This window comes from Lolium perenne, chromosome 3, assembly GCF_019359855.2.
Source record: "Lolium perenne isolate Kyuss_39 chromosome 3, Kyuss_2.0, whole genome shotgun sequence".
In the NCBI taxonomy this organism is placed as follows: Eukaryota; Viridiplantae; Streptophyta; class Magnoliopsida; order Poales; family Poaceae; genus Lolium; species Lolium perenne.
The window spans coordinates 313,411,310-313,436,797 of NC_067246.2; the positions used below are offsets into that span (position 1 = coordinate 313,411,310).

A 25,488-nucleotide genomic window follows, 5' to 3' on the forward strand; every position below is an offset into this window, starting at 1 on the left:
CCGGCGGTGTGCCGGAACAGAGACTTCTGTCCCCCGAATCATGGCGGCTCTGGAACTTTTCTCGTATCGTGGCTTATCTTTTTAGGGTTTTCGCAACGGAGGCTTTAAGTAGGTGGAAGGGCAGCCTCGGAGGGGTCCTGGGGGACCCACACACTAGGGGGGCGTGCCCCCCTTGGCCGCGCCGCCATGTGGGGTGGGGCCCCCTTGGCTCCCCTCTTGTCCCTCTTCGGTGCTCTGGAACCTTCCGTGGAAAATAGGACCCTGAGCGTTGATTTCGTCCAATTCCAAGAATATTTTCTTTGTAGGATTTCTGAAACCAAAAACAGCACAAAACAGGAACTGGCACTTCGGCATCTCGTTAATAGGTTAGTTCCGGAAAATGCTTCAAAACGATATAAAGTGTGAACAAAACATGTAGGTATTGTCATAAAACTAGCATGGAACATGAGAAATTATAGATACGTTTGAGACGTATCAGACAGCGGCGCGCCTTCGGCTCGTGCTAGTGTTTGTAGTCGTCGCTAGATGGTCCGAGTACCAATTTGTATTACTCCGTATTTTTTACTTTTTGGGTTATTTGTAGTACAGTTGATGATTATTAATAGATCGGTGAATTTCTCGCAAAAAAGCAATCAGCCTCCTTTTGAACAATAAAGTTGTTAAACAATTGAGTAGTTCACTGAGTCATGAGCTCTTGCAGCCAAAATATATTTTGTTCTCTTAACTCTAGCTGCCATAAACAGCTAGTATATATACATTGCAGTTTGACAAAAAAAACACAAATTTGTGCCTCTAAAAGGCAAAATAAAACTCAGTTTGTTTCCGGCGCATTCATCATTTTTGTGTAGATCTAAAACGTATTTATGGGCACATTAATACATATACATACTAGATGTATATAAGGTGACAGGTTATTCTAATATCCTCCATATTTTTTTAACAATGAAATGGAGATTTAGAAGAAAAAATCAACCTATGTCAACTATTGTGCCCCGTGCCCATTAGTTTCAACAAGCCCATCGCTTGAATAGTTTACTGGAAAGATCAGAGGCGAGTTGGAAAGATCAACAGATCAAGTATGTCACAAATTTTGGACAATCGTTGAGCAGCTAGCCCGCCCATCGCTGACCCACACCCCACTCTGTTCCCTTCAGAACGCTGCGATCGAAACGGTTATCTTGGCTGCTGATCTATTAAGCTCGTGTCTCAATGACATGTCGATCCATCTTCACTCACGGAACAAGAATCTTTCTGTGTTATACATGGATCGATCAGATGATCACATCGTTAATTTTTCCCAGAGGATTGAGCTTAACTAGCTAGTTTCGCCATCAATGGAATGGCAGCTGTTCCTTGATGGCTTGATGATGCTCCATGCACTGTTGGTAGAACACCGTAGCGGCCACCGTGGAGTGGAACAGCGCGCCGGTGGACGGCAGGAGATATCCAGGCACGAAGACGAGAGCCCATGCGGTACCACAGTACGCGGCAAACGCGTACGCCGGGTAGATGGCGGCCGGCAGGAGGTTCGCCACGAGCACCAGCACGGCGGCCTCCTTCCTCCTCGCCCTCGCGGTCACCAGCCGCCACGCTCGCCAGAAATGGGAGCCCCCGCCGCCACCTTCCTCTGCCGCCGACACGACGATGGCCAGCGTGAAGACGGCGGCGAGGCAGAGATGGGCGACGAGAGCGAGGAGGAAGAGGAGCAGCAGACAGCCGGAGATGCAAGACTCCATGCCGCCGGTTTCCGCGTGGGTGGCGCTGTACATCCACCAAGCCACGAGTGACGCCGTGAGAAGAACCGTGCACGCGAGTTCGAGGACGGCGACGAGCGCGGAGGTGGCCAAGGCGCAGCGGATCCTCCCCGTGGCCGCCTTGCCTCGGACGAGGTCGGCCAACGAGCACGGACGTCCATACGCAGTCGCGGAGGCGGCCAGCGCGACGGCGACCTGCGTGGCCAGCTTGCTGGCGAGGTACGCGAGGTAAAACAGGAGCAGCTTCTCGGTGTGCTCGAGGAACCCGTCGCTTTCCACGGCGTAGCGGACGCGGACATCGTTCCTGATCAGCAACTTTACCTGGAGAAGGACGGAGGCGGTGATAGGCTGGACGAAGACGACGGCGACGGCGACGGAGACGAAGGTGTGTGCAAAGGCGAGAGCGAAGAGCGACGCGAACAGGCTCCCATTTCGCGTGGGAAGGATCAAGGATTCCGCGACGAAGCTGAGACAGGATGAGGAACCTGCGGTGCTTGCTACTGTTGCGGCCATGGTGGAAGTGGAACTGATGAATTTGCTGAGGGATCAGGAGAGATACCGGCCGGAGTTTGGCCGTCGAACGTTACGTGTCCGTAGCCACTAGCTTGTAAATGGATGGATTTGCGTGGTGGTGCGCTGGCTCATGGCTGACTAGTCGTTTGAAGAAAATTCTTTGAAGACGACTTGGAAATTTACGAGTCGTCGGTCATTCAGTCCACCGTGATATATTCCGTTGGATTTGTTAGCTCTATGGTTGGTTGTCCTGCATTAGTCGGCTAGAGCTCAGTCAACAAAGATCTAATAAATCTCAGTCGCTGACATGAGTAGCTTAGGGCATCATGTATTGCTTGCTTAGTCTGTTTTGCTGATGTGAGCAGCCGCACTGTCTAGCTAGGGATTGCTTGCATGCGGTCGCGCTGAGGGGCTGCCTAGCACGAAGACGTTTAAAATGACATTTTGGCGTATGCAATACCTAATATGATATGTTGGCGTCAGTATACAGAAAGAAAAATAACAGAGCTCCATACATAATTGTATTTTTCACTATAAAAAAGTTGCAACCGACAGTAGCAAAATTTTAATTGCAACCGACATGCAACTAGAAAAATCTCAATTGCATCTCACGTGCAACTGGAAAAATCTTAGATGCAACCCACGTGCAACTGGAAAAATCTTAGATGCAACCCACGTGCAACTGGAAAAATCTTGATGCAACTCACATGCAACTAGAAAAATCTCACTTGCAACCCACATGGAACTGAAAAACGCTCATTTCTAACCCACCCGGAACTAGAAAATTCTCACTTGCAATCCATGCAGAACTGCAAAAATTCCATTGTACCCCATGGTAACTGAGAAAATCTCAGTTGCACCCACATGCGACTAGAAAAATATCAGTTGCAACCCAGATACAACCGAAAAAGTTCCAGCTGCAACTCATGTGCAACCATAAAATTCTCGGTTGCAACCCATGTGCAACAAAAAAATAATATTTACAACCCACGTGTAAGTGAAAAACTCTCAGTTGCAACTGGTTTGCACCTATAAAAATCCAGTTTGCAATCCATGTGCAACTATAAAAAAACTCGGTAGCAAGTTAGGCAAAACTAAAAAATCTTAGTTGCAAGCTAGGCATAGGAAGAAAAAAATTCAGTTGCAACCCATCTGCAACCGAAAAAATGTCAGTTACAACCCACGTGTAACCAAAATAATCTCAGTTGCAACCTATGTGCAACAGAAAAAATCTCGGTTGCAAACAATGTGTAACTAAAAAATATCAGATAATGTTTTATCAACTGGCAAAATAAAGATTCAAAAGGGACAAGAAAAATTAAATATGTTTCTTGTGAGTCATTCTGTTAGAAGATATGCCTACGGGGCATGCTAGTCACTAGATTGCTGTAAAAAAAACCAGAAGTGTGTGCATGCATGTGGATGTACTAGCGGATATGTATGTCACGCAACACGGCCGGACAGAAACACAACAGCCACAATGGCCCGAGACCTCACGTACTCCACAGTCCGTGACATGAGCAAAAAGAACACAAAAAAACACAGATCTTGAAGCATTCCATCATACGGTTCTGGACGTGACTAAGATTTAGAGGAGCTCGGGCAATTTAGAACTAGCAAATCCGATTTTTTATTTTGCTAAGTCTTCAGTCGACCTGAGAATTCAAATTATCAACTGATTTGGAAAAGTGTATAAGTTTAGAAAGAGGAGTAACATATATGTTATGGGATTTGCACTTTTCTTGATTGACTTAGTCAACTAAGGCATAAATGAATACTTTCTCCCTTTATATTTGTGTCCGGCGCTCTAATAATTATCAACTGATATGTAAACAACCAATTAATGAAATGTTACATATCAAAGTAGTACTCGCTCCATTACAAATTTATTAGGGTATTACGCATTTCCAAAAAAGTTAAACATTAAGTTGGTCAATAAAATATAAAATATGTAGCGTAAAAATTATATCATTTGAAACTTATTTTAATTATGAATCCGATAATATTATTTTTTAGACATATATGTTATATTTTCTTAACCAAATTAATGGTTAAAGTTGTCCTTTAAGTTAATAATGTCCTAATAAATTGTGCGTGAGTTGGTGAGCTCTCATCTGCGAATTGGTAGGATGAATGTGTTGAACATTTCAGGCCCAATTGCAAACTGGAATGGGAAAGGTGAAACGAATGTGGGGACCTCCTATACATCGACTGGGTCGGTGCGGACGCGGTGCCGCACACCCCCGATCTAGCGGTTGTATAATAGGCCACAGCCACGGCCCATCACGTGAGCTTTTCTTTTTCTTATTCTATTTTCATCTTTTTTGTTTATATTTTCGTTTGTTAAAACCTAAACTGTTTTTATGTTCGAAAGTTTAAATTTTGTGATTTTTAAAAAATTCTAGTTATTTACAAAAAAAAAATCAAAAATTGAACATTTTTCAAATTTGAAAAAAAATTAGATTGAACAATTTTCAATTTTTTTATTTTTTTAGATTTGAACATTTTTGGAAAACGAACATATTTTAAATTTGAATATTTTTCGAATATGAATTTTTTTGAATAGGGACAATTTTAAAATTTGAAAAGTTTTATAATTTAGCACTTATCAAACTTGAACAATTTTCACTTTTGAACGTTTTTCGAATTTGTATTTCAAATTTGAACTTTTTCGACTTTGAACAAAAGGAAAAAATAAAACAAAACGAAGGAAACAAAAAATCAACACAAAAGATAAAAGAAAAAACGGAAACAAAAAACAAAAAAATCGAAAATGGGCTCGGTCCAATACCCGACCAACTATGGCGTGCCTGGTAGGTAGGCACCGACCTGGTCGGTGTATGGCAAATCGGGCGCACCGCACATCCATGCGGCACATGGCCTAGCCCATATACCGTTGTCTTTGATTTTTCTGTTTAGGTTTTTTTTCGTTTTTTGTTAGTTTCTCTATTTTAATGCTTTTTGTTGGTTTTTTCGTCTTTCCAAAATGTTTGTTTTGAAAAATATTAATTTTCAGAAAATAGGTTCAATTATTAAAATTATTCAGTTTTAAAAAATGTTTAAATTTTAAAAAATGTTCAATTTAAAAAATTCATTTTAAAAAGTTTTGAAAAATATTCAGCCTAAAAAATTGTTCAAATTTAAAATCGTTCAATTTTTTAAAAAATCAAATTAAAAAGTTCATGTTTTGAATTTTTTATTTTTATTAAAAAATCAGCTAGTTAGAAAATCGGGCGAACTACCGAAAGCGCAGAAGAAAGAGCAGAATACCATACCTCCCTATTTGGGCCTGGCCCAAAAGACACCGGGGGTGTGCGGGATGGCGATTGACATCAACCTAGTCGGTATAAATGAGCGAGAAGTGCTATATGCCACCCTGGTCGGCCCTTTGCACACACCGCACACCCTAGGCGGGTGTGCTCGCCCGACCTAGTATCTTTTCTCTCCTTTTGCTTTTTTTTTCTTCTATTATTTCATTTATGTTTTGCTGGAATATGAACAAATTTTGAATCTAAACTTTTAAAAATTTGAACAAATTTAGAATATGAACATTTTTTGAATTTCAATAATTTTCGCATTTGAATAATTTTGAACAAATTTCAAATTTGAAAGAATTTCAGATTCTGGACTTTCTCAAAATTAGAACAGTTTTTGAATTTTAATATTTTGAACAATTTTTTATTTCAATAGTTTTTTATTTTGAACAATTTTCGAATCTGAACATTTTTAAAATTTCAACAATTTTCAAATCTAATCATTTTTCGATTTGAAATGAATTGAAATATTTTCCTAACAATTTTCAAATCTGAAACAAAAAAGAAGAAGAAAAAAAAGATCACAGAAAACTAAAAGGGCAAATTTCCTGAAATGCGAATTGGGCCCAGCTTGTATAAGTGTGTGCGTAAAGGAGCGTCCTCGGTGTATAGGATTTGCCCGAATGTGTGGGGGGGGGGGGGGAGGGGGGGTGCTGTACGCCGACCTGGTCGGTGCGGACCAGGCGCCGCACACCCCCCAGGCGGGTTGGTGGGCCGGCCCAACATTCCCACTCTTTCTTTTTTTTGTTTCTTTTGTTTTTTTGTTTTTTCTGTTCAATTTTCTTTTTTACGTTTTTTAAAAGCTCATTCTTTTTAGACCCGATTTTAAAAATTATTTTAGTTTTTCTGAAATTTAAATATTTTTAAAATTTGAACATTTTTTGGATTGGAACAATTTTCAAATTGGAACAAATTTTAAAATTGAACAAAAAAATTCAAAATTTATTATTTTTTATATATGAACAAATTTCGAATTTGAACAATTTTTTTATTTGAACAATTTTTTATTTGAACAATTTTCGTATTTGAACAATTTTTTTATTTGAACAATTTTCATATTTGAACAATTTTTTATTTGAACAATTTTCGAATTTGAATTTTCTCGAATATTTGAGATAAAACATTTTACATTTAAATATATATTTAAATTTAAAAAATTAAATCTTAAGAACGAAAAAAACAGAAAATAAAAATAAACAGAAAATAAAAAGAAACAAAAAAGAAAAAACAGGAATGAAAAAAAAAATGAAAAAGAAAAGAAAAGAAAAAGAAAAGAACAGGAAATGATCTCAAAAAAAGAAACGGCCAAGTGGCCCAACACCCGAACTGGGCCGGCCCGTACCGCGCGCGGGGGTGTGCGGCGCGCGGTACGCGCCGACCTGGTCGGTGTATAGGAAATCCGATGTGTGGGTTACTTGTACTCCCAGGAGTAGTTGCCTCCTGGGCTGGTAACCAGGCTAAGCCCAATATCTTCTTACACAGGCTTAAGAAACTCTGGCCGTCCCCGGGCCCAGCGAGCATCCCTACCAAAAAATAATGCCATCGGCAGTCGGCACTAGGCTGCCTCGTCCCAGATCTATCGGTTCGTAGTTCTCTTTCAGACGCTGATAAACCGAAGGAAGGGCAGTATGGTAAAATTTCTCGAGAAAATATCAGGTCACACTTTGCTTGAGATGGGAGTGAGTGAGGGACAGAGGTGGTCGGCGCGTGGTGCGTGTCAGGACGGGCCTGGTGGCCGGCGAGATCCGGTCATCAATCCGGGCGTGAGATCCAAGGCACACACCACCTTGGCCTTGGGAACCCAACCAACCAAAACAAACCAAAGCTGCCGGGGGCTTCCGTCAATTCCGCAACCGTGCCATCACCGTGTCGGTTGTTTGAACGTGCAGCGCCGCACAAAATTAATCAATACCCCTGGCACCACAACCTCCTCACGGGATCGTACTATTTTGATTGATGAACACAACTCCAGCAATCTCTCCGCGCGCACACGCAGATCGTCCTTTGCTACTGTCGTGCCATCAGAAAAAATATGTATGCGTCGTGAGCTGTGGTGGTGATAATTGAGCAAGAAAATTATACTTGTATAAAAAGGTGTAGCGAACCACGTATCATGCCGTTAGGAACACGCAGAGTCAACTGGTATCATATGGCCATGTTATTAGGTTGTTAACATCAAACAGGAGACGTCGTACATCCATGATGGGGATCTGATGCCCCCGGCCTCTCTCGCACCAAAGAAACAATCAGGCTGAGGAACAATCTGGAGACACAAGCACAACTTGTGTTTGTGCTGCGCCGCGGCACCATGCGCGTGAAGAGTAAGGGCATCTTGAGCCCACCTTTTTTTTATATTAATGTGTCCCTGTTAATTTGTTTGGGTCCATTCGTGAACAGGAAAAGGATACTAGTGTTCTTTTCGGTTTACTGGACGGAGGTAAACCCAGTGGCAACGTTTTTTTCTTTAATAACATTTCATATGTAATCATAATTTTACATAGGGTGAAAGCAAAAAAATATGACATAATTAGCAAGTAAGCTAAACCCCTCGCTAAACTAGGGTTGCACCGGTGTCTTCTTCGAGTCCTCGTCATCTTCATCGATCTTGATGACCCAGCTGCGGTGACCACGAACATGGTGGCACGGGCGCGAGTGGCCATTATATCGAAAGCTCCAACGCAAGAGGTTCACGCACATTTTTTTTCGAAAAGGGGGTGAACCCCGGCTTCTGCATCATGACGATGCACACGGCCCTTTATTAAAACTTAGTTCAAAACACAATTCGTTTACAAGCACACATCAACGAAGATCGATACAAGAATCAATCATCGAAATAAACCAGCATACTAAGACTATAAATCAACATAGCCTCCTAGTATGACGCCAACCAGCCTGGCACAAGATATCCTGAGCAACCATCAGGAGCTGTATGCAGCCAGAAACCATGGCATCCCGCTGTCCCTCCGGGGAAAGTAGAGCCCAGAGTTGGACCCAATGGGAGACCATATGAAGAACCTGCAAAAAGTTAAAAGAGGATTTTTTATTAAAGATTATGTCATTTCTAATCCTCCAAATAGACCAACATAAAGCAGACACCCCAATCCGGATAAAAGCCTTAGATTGTCTATTTACTTCATTTAACCAATTACCAAACATATTAGTAATATTGGTTGGAGGTGGAAGATCATAAGTAAAAGTAACCGTACGCCATACGAGTTTAGCTAGCGGACATTCAATAAACAGATGTTGAATAGTCTCCTGCTTCCCACAGAAAACACATTTTGTACATCCATTCCAATGACGTTTCGCTAAATTATCCTTAGTTAATAACACTTTATTACTCAAGAACCACATAAAAATCTTAATCTTTAGCGGTATTTTCACCTTCCACAAATACTTTCTCAAGTAAGGAGTATGATCACACATCATATCTTCATACATCGACTTGACAGAAAACAGCCCATTAGGTGTCAACTTCCAAACAAAACGATCATCCTCATCGTTCAAATTAATCATCATTAATCTTCTACATAATTGTATCCACGAAGTCCACTTATTATCATTTAATAACCTCCGAAAAGTAATATGCAAAGGTGATTGGGCAAGCACGTGTGCAACAGTAACATTCTTATGATGTACAATATTATACAAGGACGGGTATTGCTGGGCCAAAGAGGTATTTCCTAACCAGACATCTTCCCAAAAGCGGATGGACTTACCATTACCAACTTTGAAAGAGCCCCTAGAATAAAACTCCTGTTTGACCACCATCAATCCTTTCCAAAAGGGGGAATCAGTAGGCTTAGCCTCAACCTCTGATAACGTCTTATGTGTTAGATATTTGTTATGTAGCAACTCTTGCCACACCCCGTCCTCATTTAAAAGTTTGAAAAGCCATTTACTCAATAAACATTTATTCTTGATTTCGAGTACCTCAATACCTAACCCTCCTTGATCTTTGGGTCTACATACAATATTCCATTTTGTAAGCCAATATTTCTTTTTGTTTTCGTCAGACTGCCAAAAGAATCGAGATCTATAGAAGTCTAAACGTTTCCTTACCCCAACAGGTATTTGTAGGAAAGACAACATAAACATTGGTAAACTAGTCAACACTGAATTGATAAGAACTAACCTATCACCATAGGATAATAACTTCCCTTTCCAGCATCCTAATTTACCTTCAAAACAGCTCTCTACCGGATACCAATCTGAATTCCTTAGTTTTTGTAATGGATTGGAATACCCAAGTATCTAAAGGGGAGTTGTCCAATATCACATCCAAAGATCTGTTTATATTGGAGCTCCTCCTCCTTTGCCTTTCCAAAACAAAAAATCTCACTTTTGTGGAAATTAATCTTAAGACCTGACAGCTCTTCAAAGAGACACAAGATTAATTTCATATTGACGGCTTTACTAAGGTCATGTTCCAAGAATAGGATTGTATCATCGGCATACTATAATATAGAGAGTCCTCCATCAACTAAATGAGGAATTAACCCTCCTACCTGACCATCTTCTTTTGCACGTTCAATTAAGATAGCAAGCCTATCCACTACAATATTGAATAGCATTGGAGATAAAGGGTCCCCTTGCCTTAAACCTTTCCTTGTCTGAAAATAATGACCAATATCATCATTTACCTTGACACCAACACTACCTCCTTGAACAAAATGTTGTACAATCCTACCCCATTCTGGAGAAAAACCTTTCATTCTCAAAGTTTCTTGTAAAAAAGGCCATTTCACCTTATCATATGCCTTCTCAAAATCAATTTTAAATAATACCCCATCCATTTTCTTAGTATGTAGTTCATGGATTGTTTCATGAAGGATAACTACCCCTTCCAAAATATTCCTTCCTGGCATAAAAGCTGATTGAGTTGGTTTAATCACTCTTGGGGCAATCCCCGAGATACGATTAGTCCCAACTTTAGTGAAAATCTTAAAGCAAACATTCAACAAACAAATAGGTCTATATTGTTGGATCTGAGTCGCATTTTCCTTCTTAGGTAACAAGGTGATAACCCCAAAATTAAGTTTATAAAGGGGCAGGTCCCCATCACTAAACTGGGAAAACAATGCCATTAAATCATCCTTTAAAACTTCCCAAAATGTTTGATAAAACTCAGCTGGAAAACCATCTGGCCCAGGAGCTTTATTCAACTCCATTTGAGAAATGGCCTCGAACACCTCCTTTTCAGTAAAAGGAGCCGACAAGATCTCATTCTCCTTTGGAGAAATCTGAGTGATATCCTGAAATTCCTCTTCAACAAGAGAAATATTGTTTGGCACATGTGCTAGCACAAGTGTAGGGGCTGCCACCTAGCCCACACAAGGCCTGCCTCGGCAGAAGGCCACGACAACCATGGCGACATCTCGTCCACCAGGCATGTTGTAGTCACCGGCGGCATGGCAGGCGGCCCTGCGCCTCGTGGACTTCCATATGGTGACAATGAAGAAGTTTCACCTGCCTAGCTGCTCGGCACCTCAATCTATGACTCCTAGAGGATGAGCTTGAGTGCCTCTTAATCATGCAGCTCCGCCGGCTACAAGGGACCTCCTCCTCCTGCTTGACGGCCGCTATCTCCTGGCCGTACTTGAGGAGGACCCAAGTGGTCAAGCTACTGATAACAGCGATGTAGAAGACGAGCGAGCATTAGGTCATTGCCATGTGGGAAGAGGACGCCATCTCTCTCCTGGGTTGCTCCCTCCCTGGCGGCTCCGGAGACGCCCTCCCATCTCTAACCACCCCTCGCCCCACCGCCTCCAGTCCTGCCCCGCTGGCTACTGCTGTTGCCCTCGTCGGCAGTGGTAGCGGCGCTGTTTGCGGCAAAGACGGCGGCTGGGATGGCGATGTTCCGCCCGCAAGGTTCCTTGGGAGATGGTAAACTCCGATGGGAGCACAGGTGTAATATCCCAGGTATTGGGGTTACAAAAATAGAGGAAACAGATGTGTGCATTGCATTCATGCATAGAAAATCTGGGGAATTTTCGCGCTTTAAAGTAAAACAGTCACAGTAACTGAAGTTTCACTTGACCTTGGTGGAATTGAAGTAGCTCATCAAGTCAAGCGCTATAAACCTCAATGTGACTTCGCTAAAACCTTGTTTTGGGTAGAGATGATTTGATCTAAGGGGTTAGATCAAATGGAATTAAAACCAACACAAGAACATATGAATCAAGGAACCACTACTGGATCTTATTAAAGATCATAACATGGAAATCCTTTCCATAACATATGAGCATACATCTATTTGGAAATCAAGTAACCATAAAATCAAGAAACCATTCTTCATCTATCTTTTCCATGTCCTAAGACTAATCCTTGATCCTACCATGAACCTCATGGTATTCAATTGACTTCACTCTTGGAAACAAGACAAGGAGATCAACTCCAGAAATATATATCCTCCTCTATTCCAAATTATTATACATCAAACCTAGAGAGAGGAGAGTTCTATATTATTTATTAGATAAGCAATGACAAACCTTGAGGCAAACCTTGGGTATAAATATCCATATGATCACAACATCATCTTCAAGAGGAACCCTAGAGTATTATTCAAGTCATTCCCAAATGAGAGTGAGCATTCATACTAAACCTAGCTTTATCTATTTAAGAATAAAGGACAACCATTGAACTAGAGTATTAGGAGTACACCATAACCTAGAATAATCCATTTTTATATAAGAGAGCTCAAGCCATGGTGTTACTCTCAAGTAAGTTGAAGCAACACTTGGGTTTGAGGGAGAGAACTATCCTTATACCAGATGATAATATCATCCTTGACTAAGTAGAACTCTAACATAATATCTCAGGCATTCTCCTGAGATATAAACTTTAGAGGCAACCATAGTAGTCCCATTCAAGAAGGTAAATTAGAAGTACTATACCCTAGTTGATCAAGACAATGCTTGATCATGGAAGTGAGAATTCCATTTAATGAGAGATCCTTAGGAAGCCAAACCTTGATTATTATAAATTGTGTAATGATCATAAACCTAAAGAACTTGAGGTTAAGATATTAAGAACAAGATGATCATATATAATTTATGAGCATGCCTTGGAGATATGTGAGGATAAGTTAAATCCTAATAGGATTAGTAGATATCCTTCACCACATGAAATCATAGGGAGGTAATTAGTAAAGAAACCTAAGCTTGTATTCCAACCTTAACTTGTGAACCACTTGGTGATCACAAGTAGAAATCTACCACATCTACATTCCACTTATTCTTCACCTAAGAAACATAAGAAAACCTTAGAGTAAAACTCCATACCTAATATGGTGAGAAACCATCCATTCATATGACCAAAGTTAACTATAAAAAGAACCATAACAACTTTATTTACTTTAACAATATGTTAAGGGCACAATAGAAGTCTATTGGTAGCAGATAAAACTAATTCTCATATCCTTAGTAACTAAGGGAGCACATGAAATAATAAGCAAGTAACCATTTTATCATGCATTGGGGAGAGTAAACCTAGCCAATGCAACATGGTGTCATCTCATATCTACAACCTAGCATTATATCTCAACTCTACTTTATGCATCACATGGGGATCACAAGTATAAACCCAAGACCATGCTTAAGCTAAAATAGGAATCAGGGGATTGTTTAGCCAACCCTAAAATGAATCAAGATATCAACTTGACCTATCTTTAAAGCCATACCAATGTAGTTGCAACTAACTATTGTTTCCAAATAAATAGAAGTCTCATGAGAGGAATAGGATATACCTAAGCATTTGAAACCAAGGTTTAAGAAAGCAATACTAGTAACTCTAGAATAGCCTTAGACAATTTTCCAAGTCCTTAAACTAAATAGGCACATAAAATAATGTTCATGAAATTCTCTTCTCAAAAGAGAACCTAAAAATAAGCCCTATCTTACAAATAAATTATTCATAAAGTAATACATAATAAAAGCTTAACCATGATGAGGGGATTATCTAAAACCTCAACAATATCCCTTGAACACTAAAAGATGTGAAATAGAAATAATCCTTGTTTTGTCACATATTTAAAAATAAATTCAACCAAATAACCAATGCATCTCAATTATGAAACATATTCACATTAGGGGCTACTTATTCCCTGATAAGAAGAAGCCAACCATTTGAATTCATTCAACACTGATTTAAAATTCAAACCAGAAATACAAAAGTATAAAATAGCAAAAGAAATATAAAACAGAAAAAGAAAATAGATAAAAGAGAGGAAAAAGAGAGCTTACCTTACCACGCAGCAGCCCAGCTGAAGCCCACCAACACGGCCCAAGCCGCAGCCCAACGCCAGCCCACGTACCCCTTCGGCAACAAAATAAAAGAAGGAGCTCATCCTCATCCCTTCGTCTCGCAGGTCGACAGCACGACGGCGTGCCCATCTTCCCCTCGTCGCTGGCGGTCTCTCCTGCCTCGACGACGTGACGGGGCGCATTTTGGCGTCGTATAAAAGCCCCACGATGGACAGCAGCTTCAGATTCTTCCCCCTCTGTTCAATTCCTCTCCACACCGAAACCCTGGTCGCACCGGTCACCACTTCCGCCGGCGATTGGAGCAACCCCAGGCCAAGCTAAAGGCACCACCGTGACCGCCGTCCTCGACAAGCTACTCCCACGGGAGGAATCGAGTTGAGGTGCCCGAGATCGACGCCGACGATCTCATCTTCTCCGGCGTCAGCATCAACCAATTCCGGCGAACCTGGCCGTCTCCGGCCAAGCCGTCAAGCCCGGCGTGTTCCTGGTGAGCTTGCGATTCGCCTGAGCCTAATATTGCATCATATCATCGCATGTAGCTAGTTCTTGTAACTTGTTCGGAGTTCACCGCCGCGGAGACGTTCACCGGCGTGGTCTCCGGTGACCATTAGTTGGGGGCGCCGCCTCCATAGTGTTCAGCATCTCGAGCCGCACCTAACTGGCATGTCCGCCCGTCCCCTACTGGCCGGAATCGCCGTCGCCGGCCACAACGGGCTCGCCGGAGTTGAACTCCTATGCCCTGTCAGCACTTGGACTTGGTCCACGCTGACGTGGCCACCAACAGAGCCACTGGCCCACCGGTCAGCCCCTACGGGTAGGTTAGTCCGGGTATAGTTAGCATTTGTAGTTTTAAATTTAAATCCATTAAATTGCTGCAACCTTACATGAAATTTAGAAAATTCATATGAACTCAGAAAAATTAAAATAAGATATTAAAATTCTTAGAAACGAAAACTCTATCTAATAAAAATATAATATGAAATTTTTATTTTTAATAAAAATTCAATTATTTAATACTTGTTATTTAAGCCCTATTTATTAATTCTAAATTCTATTAAAATTCAATAAATAAGGAAAACTTTAAAAATTAAATAGAAACCAGTAAATAAATAAAGAAAACTTTAAAACTAATTTATTTATTTATTATTTTGTTAAGTCCTTATTAGAGGGATTTAAACCCTGATTAATAATTATCTTAATTATTATTTCTTTAAAAAATAAGAAAATGCCAAATCCAATATTATTTTTAATTCAAAATTATTAATAACTTTAACTTTGCAAACAAGTTATTAATTCAATAATTTTAGGGTAATTAGAAAACCCTAGTTCCATAAGGGAGAAAACTAGAAACCTATCATTTTATGAGAAACCCTAAAACCCTAACTCCATTAGGAACCCTAGTTCCATTATTACATGTGAACCCTAAATTGCTTCTAACCTAAATCCTAGGTTAGAGCAAGTGATTATGGTACCTTCTTTCAAATTATAGAACCATAGTAGCAACTAAATACTCATCATGTCCACATAAAATGTAGTAGACCTATCACTAATAGGTGGATATTCCATGTGTTCATCTTCATCAGACCTAGATAATCAAGTAGGGTCAACCAAGTGTAAAACCTAGATTTTATTACCAAAACCATCATCCCCAACTATCCATGCTTAGCATCACACCATTGTGATGAACTCCAATAGTATCTATGCCCAATGTCTACCATTAAATAACCATAGTCCACTGAACCCTAAAGGTAGTTCATAATTATGAACCAACCTACTTAAGAGCCAAATATTCCTTACTTAGTGAATCCAATAAGCAAACCCTAGACAACCTCAAACCTAATTGCAATACTTCTTATTACTCAAGAAGTATGTTCTTCAAAAGTTATTCTTTTGAAGAAAACAATGAGTAGCCAGCAACCCTGCCTTATAGGACCTATAAAACCTAGCCAGGTATCATTAGCAAGATAAACCAACCTTGACAACTACCATGTATAATGAATTACTTAGGATGCCTAGGCTTATCTTAACCTTACAAGCCCTAGGTGTTGATGAAACCAACTTTGTTGGGATCCATCTAATACCTATTCCAGCAACTACATGAAGCCATAGTCAACCATAGAAAACCACCCACTTAATTATCATACTTGCTCTTTATTAAAGAACATGTTCTTCAAAAGTTATTCTTTTAAAGTATATGATAATTAATCATTAACCATGCCATATAGTACTAAACTGACCACTGTTCTTTACTTGTTAATATTATGCCAATTATCATTCTTTGTGTGCTCAATTAATTATTATGCATTATCATCTACCTGTTTATAATGCCAAGTAATCACACCTGAATAAGAACCTTGTATGTGAATCACTCTAAAAGTGCAACACACCTGAACCAATCATTACAACTCCCTGATCCTAAATCATCGGGGTTGGGTCACGCTTAGAGCGATTGCATCTCATTCTTATGCATTATTGCATCCTTGCCAATCTTTTAAACATCGTCCTTATCGGACGATGATGCTATTTCAGAATTTGGAGTTATTGCGTATCGAAGACCTTGTCTGCATAATCTTGCAGTCAAGAAAGGCAAGTTCATCACTTGCTCATGTCATTTGAGTATTTCTATCAAATTACTTGCAAAGTACTATGGTTATCACTATTGCATAAAAACCAAAACCACTACTTTCATAACTATGAATATGACTATGTGGTGGGCAATGGAACCATGGATTGTGTTGATATGGTGGAGGTTCCATTGCAAGGGTTTATATCCATCTAGGATTAAACAACAAATGTCGATGATTCTTGTGCCGTAATACCCGTGTTAACCATAAGATCCGGAGTGGGACGGAGTAGTCAAAAGTGTTTCCACCTCTCGTTCATCAACGGATGCGCTTTACCGTAGACACTTGTATCTGTCAGGGCAAGCGGTTGGCTGGGGAAGCCTTAAGTCCCCACGGCATAGTCCGTAGACACTTGTCGCTCGAAGAGCAAGCGGTTGGCTGGGGAAGCCTTAAGTCCCCACGGTATTGCGGTCTATGATGGGTTGCAGCTACCGGCGAAGGAGTTTGGTTAACGAGTCCCAAACTGTTGTCGTGGTCGGGGTCCACCCGTGAGTGGGAATAATGGGACCGGCGAGGACCCAGGGTCGGGGCATGCAACAAAGGGTGGGTGTTCGAGGTAGCGGAGGAACATGATTGGCTAGACCTTATACCGGGCCTCACACCATAGGAAGTGTGGACGGGAGAGCTGCCTGGTTGGCACCAAGGTTAAGATCTCTTATGGGTAAAGCAACACACCTCTGCAGAGTGTAAAGAACTGTGACCTGCCACTCCCTGTTCCGGGATATGGAACTGCGAACGCGGCCGGAAAGGAGCTCCATGAAGTTCTAGTAAACCGGTGAAGGCTGACGGACATAGTTCTTCTGAATAAAAGCAACCTTTTGAAGAAATGGTTATGAAAACTTGCATTGGTATTAGACTTTCTGGTCTAATGCTGTAGCTAGTGCATTAAACACCTCTTTCCTATAATGAACTTGTTGAGTACGCTCGTACTCATCCCACTCTTAAATCCCCTGCTTAGATATGGAGGCATCGAAGGAGGATCCACAGTGCAACTCGAAGGCCGAGGAGTCAACAACTACTTCAAGAGACAAGACCCTATCAGAGGAGTCATATACCACATCCAACAAGGAGAAAACCTAGTTTAGCCATAGAAGTGAACTAGCTTCCTAAACCTAGCTCCTATTTAGCTAGAATCTATTCATAGCCCTATAGCTAGTCAAATACTCTACAAATAGAGTTCGTGACAGGATTAGACTATGAGTCGTTCTTTTGGAGTTTATTTGCAGATTTACCTCATTGTAAAGTAGGAGGCTGTGCTGATCTTATGTAATAGAGTCAGAGTTGTAATTCTATAGACATACCTTGGACCCGCATATGTTTCTGTTGTACCACTCTGAGCGATATAATACTAGTGGAACGGTGTTTCATTGGTGTTGTATCAGACTTGCATACTACACCATGCAGTGGTATGCCGGGTCACCACAGTTGGTATCAGAGCAAATGCTTTGACCTTAGGATTAAAACCCTTTAAAGGAGACCTATAGGATTGGTAGTGTCTATAGGAAGTTGTCGTAGGTAAACCAAATATTTTTATGACTTGAGATGGATATTCACTTGAGAATAATCCTGACACACTTGAGTCAACATTTCTTACCTAGCTTACTAAGATAAAGTAAAATTAGTCAGCTAATCCCAAATATGTAGTATACCATTAAGTCCTCAAAACAATAGTTGAGTAAATCACAGTTGGTATACAATACATGGTAGTCCAAAGAGAGGATACAACCATAAAGAAACTATCCTATTGGAAGATGTGTACCAACTCAAGTTATGATTAAGTAAGAATTATTCAGACATGTAATAGGAGTAAATCAAGTGATGAAGATAATTAAGGAATCCTAATAGAAGATGTAGACCAAGTTAAGTAATGAGTAATTAAAATTATCTAGACATGTGAAACAATTGATAGTAAGTAATAATTATGAGTCCTATTAGGTAGCATAGACCCTGATGAGTCCATCATGGGAAGTAAGGAAGAAAGATAGGAATAAAATATGTCTACATGATAGAGATGCTAATCATATATGATTCACCTGAGAATCATTATGTGATGGACTAGAACATTAATATTAGGAGGAGTTTGATAAGAAGCTAGACGCGAACAATAGAGTAAGATTTGTGTTCCAAAACCATGGGAACTGTGTCAAGTACATCAGAACCCTAGTTATATGGTAAGAACATATGGAAGTATATGAGCTATATTTCCATAGTTATGTGTTTAGTGTAGCAATGTTAGAACCTAGACATATCATGTGAGATAGTCCTCAATAAAATGAAAGTTAAGTAATACTTCCAAAGAAAATTAGGTTAACCTTAACCATCCCAAACTACTTTGTTTCAAGTTTATCTCATTGCAAATGTGCAATTAATGTAAAGGTTGAGACAAATAGTAGACTTCCATAAGTGCTAAGTATCAAGATATAAACCTATCTTATATGGTGTTATATACTACACATCAAAGCCTGATGTTTAGAGATGTCTTACTCAATTATTATATTCAGGCCTATGATGATGTGTATTATAAACACAAAGCTGAATCTTCTAGGATTTTATTGGATTTTCATTGTTTGACTAGATCCATACATGAAGTTTGACTTTGATATGCAAATGCATGTTGCAATATCAAGCTCTTACTTGATGCTATAGATCTAGAGGGTAATGGTAAACGTGTGAGGAAGTGACGAATTCTGACGTTTTTGAAGACAAGATGAAGGTTCATCAGAATAAGGAAGCAAAATTGTGGGAAGCAACCACAATATTCAGAAGGAAGTACCAATCAAAACTCATGCTTTACCTCAAGAGAGGAGTACTTTAGTATATAAGAAGCATGAAGGTGAGAAATCTGGTGATTATGGTGAAGCTCAAGCAGATCCATAGTCAACATCAAAGAGGGAATGCATGGGATATCACTTAAGATACTATATTCATAGTGTCAGCTAGTGGTTTTTCTGCAAAATAAACCCTGAATGAAGGAAGATGATATATGAAATCATAGCAGATATAAGAAGACCATAGTTGATATCAGAAGACCATAGTTGATATAGGATCAATACTGCGAGATAAAGTAGAAGATGTCTCGTCCAGTTAATTAGAACCTATAATAGAATACATTTTTAGATAACAAATAGCCACAATTGATATCAACTAGTCCATAACTGGATTCTTCATACCAAGAAATTGTGAACAAATAAAATTTTGTTAGCCAAATAACAATGACCTATAATCATTTAGTCGAAGGATTCACATTGGAAGTCCACAATTGAGTGGATACACCATAGATATTCTCCACAAGACCTTATAAGAGTACAAACCATAAACTAGACCTAGACCAATATTCTCACCATAAGTACAATGGTTGGAAGAAAAGGAGTTTAAGACCATAAGAAAACTCTAAGGGGTAGAGTAAAGATTGAGTTGGATGTACCACGACTCAATACTTTGAGTAAGATATAAGAAGAAGATCTGAACTGAGAGGAAGTTCGATCTTATTTTCATAAGATTAATGAACACTACTTTCAGAAAGATGTCAGACCAGAAGCCGAGGTTCATACCTCGAGGAAGTAAGAAGTGGACTATAACTTGAGAAAGTGAGTAAAATTTTACTCAAAAGTACGGAAGCTCAAGTAAGCTAAATATAATGAAGTTGGACGAAGGAAATACCGTAGACCAATAAAGCTCAAGAAGGCCAAAGACCGAAGAAGATTGAACATACCAAAACCAAAGACTAGTTGAAAGATTCCTTTCATGGAACCTAAAGGAACCAAAATTGTTAGAGGTATCAACTATAATCCATGATTGGATAGACTAAATGAGTCTAATCCATTATTAGGGAAATAAACCATCAAGACCAATTCCATAGTAAGTACCTTACCAAGTACCATAATTGTAGTTTTGGTAGTAAGGGAAAAACAAAGACCTATCTTACCAATTAGGAGTATGTTATCCAATTAGTCTTCAGTTAAGACTAGCAGCACTAGAAAAAGTTCCATCATAAAATGTCCAAAGAGAAAGGAAACAAGTTCATAGAGTTGAAAGAAATCAAATAATTAAAGTTAGAAGCCATGGCTCAGAGAAAGGTATCGTAGAACTGGAGTAAGAAACTAATGTTCAGAGACAAACCCTAATGGATTCCAGGAAGAATCTGGACAAGGGATATATTCAATTATATCCAGTGAGATCACCACGGAGTTTGAGAAAAGAAGTAGTCTGCACAAGTCAGATCCACACTCCGAAACGTGAGAGAGATCAAACTTCGAGGGCGAAGTTTAGTTTAAGGGGTAGAGACTGTAATATCCCAGGTATTGGGGTTACAAAAAAAGAGGAAACAGATGTGTGCATTGCATTCATGCATAGAAAATCTGGGGAATTTTCGCGCTTTAAAGTAAAACGATCCACAAAGAATCGAAGTTTCACTTGACCTTGGTGGAATTGAAGTAGCTCATCAAGTCAAGCGCTATAAACCTCAATGTGACTTCGCTAAAACCTTGTTTTGGGTAGAGATGATTTGATCTAAGGGGTTAGATCAAATGGAATTAAAACCAACACAAGAACATATGAATCAAGGAACCACTACTGGATCTTATTAAAGATCATAACATGGAAATCCTTTCCATAACATATGAGCATACATCTATTTGGAAATCAAGTAACCATAAAATCAAGAAACCATTCTTCATCTATCTTTTCCATGTCCTAAGACTAATCCTTGATCCTACCATGAACCTCATGGTATTCAATTGACTTCACTCTTGGAAACAAGACAAGGAGACCAACTCCAGAAATATATATCCTCCTCTATTCCAAATTATTATACATCAAACCTAGAGAGAGGAGAGTTCTATATTATTTATTAGATAAGCAATGACAAACCTTGAGGCAAACCTTGGGTATAAATATCCATATGATCACAACATCATCTTCAAGAGGAACCCTAGAGTATTATTCAAGTCATTCCCAAATGAGAGTGAGCATTCATACTAAACCTAGCTTTATCTATTTAAGAATAAAGGACAACCATTGAACTAGAGTATTAGGAGTACACCATAACCTAGAATAATCCATTTTTATATAAGAGAGCTCAAGCCATGGTGTTACTCTCAAGTAAGTTGAAGCAACACTTGGGTTTGAGGGAGAGAACTATCCTTATACCAGATGATAATATCATCCTTGACTAAGTAGAACTCTAGCATAATATCTCAGGCATTCTCCTGGGATATAAACTTTAGAGGCAACCATAGTAGTCCCATTCAAGAAGGTAAATTAGAAGTACTATACCCTAGTTGATCAAGACAATGCTTGATCATGGAAGTGAGAATTCCATTTAATGAGAGATCCTTAGGAAGCCAAACCTTGATTATTATAAATTGTGTAATGATCATAAACCTAAAGAACTTGAGGTTAAGATATTAAGAACAAGATGATCATATATAATTTATGAGCATGCCTTGGAGATATGTGAGGATAAGTTAAATCCTAATAGGATTAGTAGATATCCTTCACCACATGAAATCATAGGGAGGTAATTAGTAAAGAAACCTAAGCTTGTATTCCAACCTTAACTTGTGAACCACTTGGTGATCACAAGTAGAAATCTACCACATCTACATTCCACTTATTCTTCACCTAAGAAACATAAGAAAACCTTAGAGTAAAACTCCATACCTAATATGGTGAGAAACCATTTATTCATATGACCAAAGTTAACTATAAAAAGAACTATAACAACTTTATTTACTTTAACAATATGTTAAGGGCACAATAGAAGTCTATTGGTAGCAGATAAAACTAATTCTCATATCCTTAGTAACTAAGGGAGCACATGAAATAATAAGAAAGTAACCATTTTATCATGCATTGGGGAGAGTAAACCTAGCCAATGCAACATGGTGTCATCTCATATCTACAACCTAGCATTATATCTCAACTCTACTTTATGCATCACATGGGGATCACAAGTATAAACCCAAGACCATGCTTAAGCTAAAATAGGAATCAGGGGATTGTTTAGCCAACCCTAAAATGAATCAAGATATCAACTTGACCTATCTTTAAAGCCATACCAATGTAGTTGCAACTAACTATTGTTTCCAAATAAATAGAAGACTCATGAGAGGAATAGGATATACCTAAGCATTTGAAACCAAGGTTTAAGAAATCAATACTAGTAACTCTAGAATAGCCTTAGACAATTTTCCAAGTCCTTAAACTAAATAGGCACATAAAATAATGTTCATGAAATTCTCTTCTCAAAAGAGAACCTAAAAATAAGCCCTATCTTATAAATAAATTATTCATAAAGTAATACATAATAAAAGCTTAACCATGATGAGGGGATTATCTAAAACCTCAACAATATCCCTTGAACACTAAAAGATGTGAAATAGAAATAATCCTTGTTTTGTCACATATTTAAAAATAAATTCAACCAAATAACCAATGCATCTCAATTATGAAACATATTCACATTAGGGGCTACTTATTCCCTGATAAGAAGAAGCCAACCATTTGAATTCATTCAACACTGATTTAAAATTCAAACCAGAAATACAAAAGTATAAAATAGCAAAAGAAATATAAAATAGAAAAAGAAAATAGATAAAAGAGAGGAAAAAGAGAGCTTACCTTACCACGCAGCAGCCCAGCAGAAGCCCACCAACATGGCCAAAGCCGCAGCCCAACGCCAGCCCACGTACCCTTTCGGCAACAAAATAAAAGAAGGAGCTCATCCTCATCCCTTCGTCTCGCAGGACGACAGCACGACGGCGTGCCCATCTTCCCCTCATCGCTGGCGGTCTCTCCTGCCTCGACGACGTGACGGGGCGCATTTTGGCGTCGTATAAAAGCCCCACGATGGACAGCAGCTTCGGATTCTTCCCCCTCTGTTCAATTCCTCTCCACACCGAAACCCTGGTCGCACCGGTCACCACTTCCGCCGGCGATTGGAGCAACCCCAGGCCAAGCTAAAGGCACCACCGTGACCGCCGTCCTCGACAAGCTACTCCCACGGGAGGAATCGAGTTGAGGTGCCCGAGATCGACGCCGACGATCTCATCTTCTCCGGCGTCGGCATCAACCAATTCCGGCGAACCTGGCCGTCTCCGGCCAAGCCGTCAAGCCTGGCGTGTTCCTGGTGAGCTTGCGATTCGCCTGAGCCTAATATTGCATCCTATCATCGCCTGTAGCTAGTTCTTGTAACTTGTCCGGAGTTCACCGCCGCGGAGACGTTCACCGGCGTGGTCTCCGGTGACCATTAGTTGGGGGCGCCGCCTCCATAGTGTTCAGCATCTCGAGCCGCACCTAACTGGCATGTCCGCCCGTCCCCTACTGGCCGGAATCGCCGTCGCCGGCCACAACGGGCTCGCCAGAGTTGAACTCCTATGCCCTGTCAGCACTTGGACTTGGTCCACGCTGACGTGGCCACCAACAGAGCCACTGGCCCACCGGTCAGCCCCTACGGGTAGGTTAGTCCGGGTATAGTTAGCATTTGTAGTTTTAAATTTAAATCCATCAAATTGCTGCAACCTTACATGAAATTTAGAAAATTCATATGAACTCAGAAAAATTAAAATAAGATATTAAAATTCTTAGAAACGAAAACTCTATCTAATAAAAATATAATATGAAATTTTTATTTTTAATAAAAATTCAATTATTTAATACTTGTTATTTAAGCCCTATTTATTAATTCTAAATTCAATTAAAATTCAATAAATAAGGAAAACTTTAAAAATTAAATAGAAACCAGTAAATAAATAAAGAAAACTTTAAAACTAATTTATTTATTTATTATTTTGTTAAATCCTTATTAGAGGGATTTAAACCCTGATTAATAATTATCTTAATTATTATTTCTTTAAAAAATAAGAAAATGCCAAATCCAATATTATTTTTAATTCAAAATTATTAATAACTTTAACTTTGCAAACAAGTTATTAATTCAATAATTTTAGGGTAATTAGAAAACCCTAGTTCCATAAGGGAGAAAACTAGAAACCTATCATTTTATGAGAAACCCTAAAACCCTAACTCCATTAGGAATCCTAGTTCCATTATTACATGTGAACCCTAAATTGCTTCTAACCTAAATCCTAGGTTAGAGCAAGTGATTATGGTACCTTCTTTCAAATTATAGAACCATAGTAGCAACTAAATACTCATCATGTCCACATAAAATGTAGTAGACCTATCACTAATAGGTGGATATCCCATGTGTTCATCTTCGTCAGACCTAGATAATCAAGTAGGGTCAACCAAGTGTAAAACCTAGATTCTATTACCAAAACCATCATCCCCAACTATCCATGCTTAGCATCACACCATTGTGATGAACTCCAATAGTATCTATGCCCAATGTCTACCATTAAATAACCATAGTCCACTGAACCCTAAAGGTAGTTCATAATTATGAACCAACCTACTTAAGAGCCAAATATTCCTTACTTAGTGAATCCAATAAGCAAACCCTAGACAACCTCAAACCTAATTGCAATACTTCTTATTACTCAAGAAGTATGTTCTTCAAAAGTTATTCTTTTGAAGAAAACAATGAGTAGCCAGCAACCCTGCCTTATAGGACCTATAAAACCTAGCCAGGTATCATTAGCAAGATAAACCAACCTTGACAACTACCATGTATAATGAATTACTTAGGATGCCTAGGCTTATCTTAACCTTACAAGCCCTAGGTGTTGATGAAACCAACTTTGTTGGGATCCATCTAATACCTATTCCAGCAACTACATGAAGCCATAGTCAACCATAGAAAACCACCCACTTAATTATCATACTTGCTCTTTATTAAAGAACATGTTCTTCAAAAGTTATTCTTTTAAAGTATATGATAATTAATCATTAACCATGCCATATAGTACTAAACTGACCACTGTTCTTTACTTGTTAATATTATGCCAATTATCATTCTTTGTGTGCTCAATTAATTATTATGCATTATCATCTACCTGTTTATAATGCCAAGTAATCACACCTGAATAAGAACCTTGTATGTGAATCACTCTAAAAG

The 25,488-nt window shown here is 39.3% G+C and overlaps 1 protein-coding gene across 1 annotated transcript; it reads right to left on the reverse strand.

Moving 5' to 3' along the window:
• Window positions 1-909: 909 nt before the first annotated feature.
• LOC127345500 (uncharacterized) lies at window positions 910-2,388 on the reverse strand. Its single transcript, XM_051371980.2, has one exon. The coding sequence runs from the start codon at window positions 2,265-2,267 to the stop codon at window positions 1,332-1,334; it is 936 nt and encodes a 311-aa protein (XP_051227940.1). The 5' UTR covers window positions 2,268-2,388; the 3' UTR covers window positions 910-1,331.
• Between the last annotated feature and the right edge of the window lie 23,100 nt (window positions 2,389-25,488).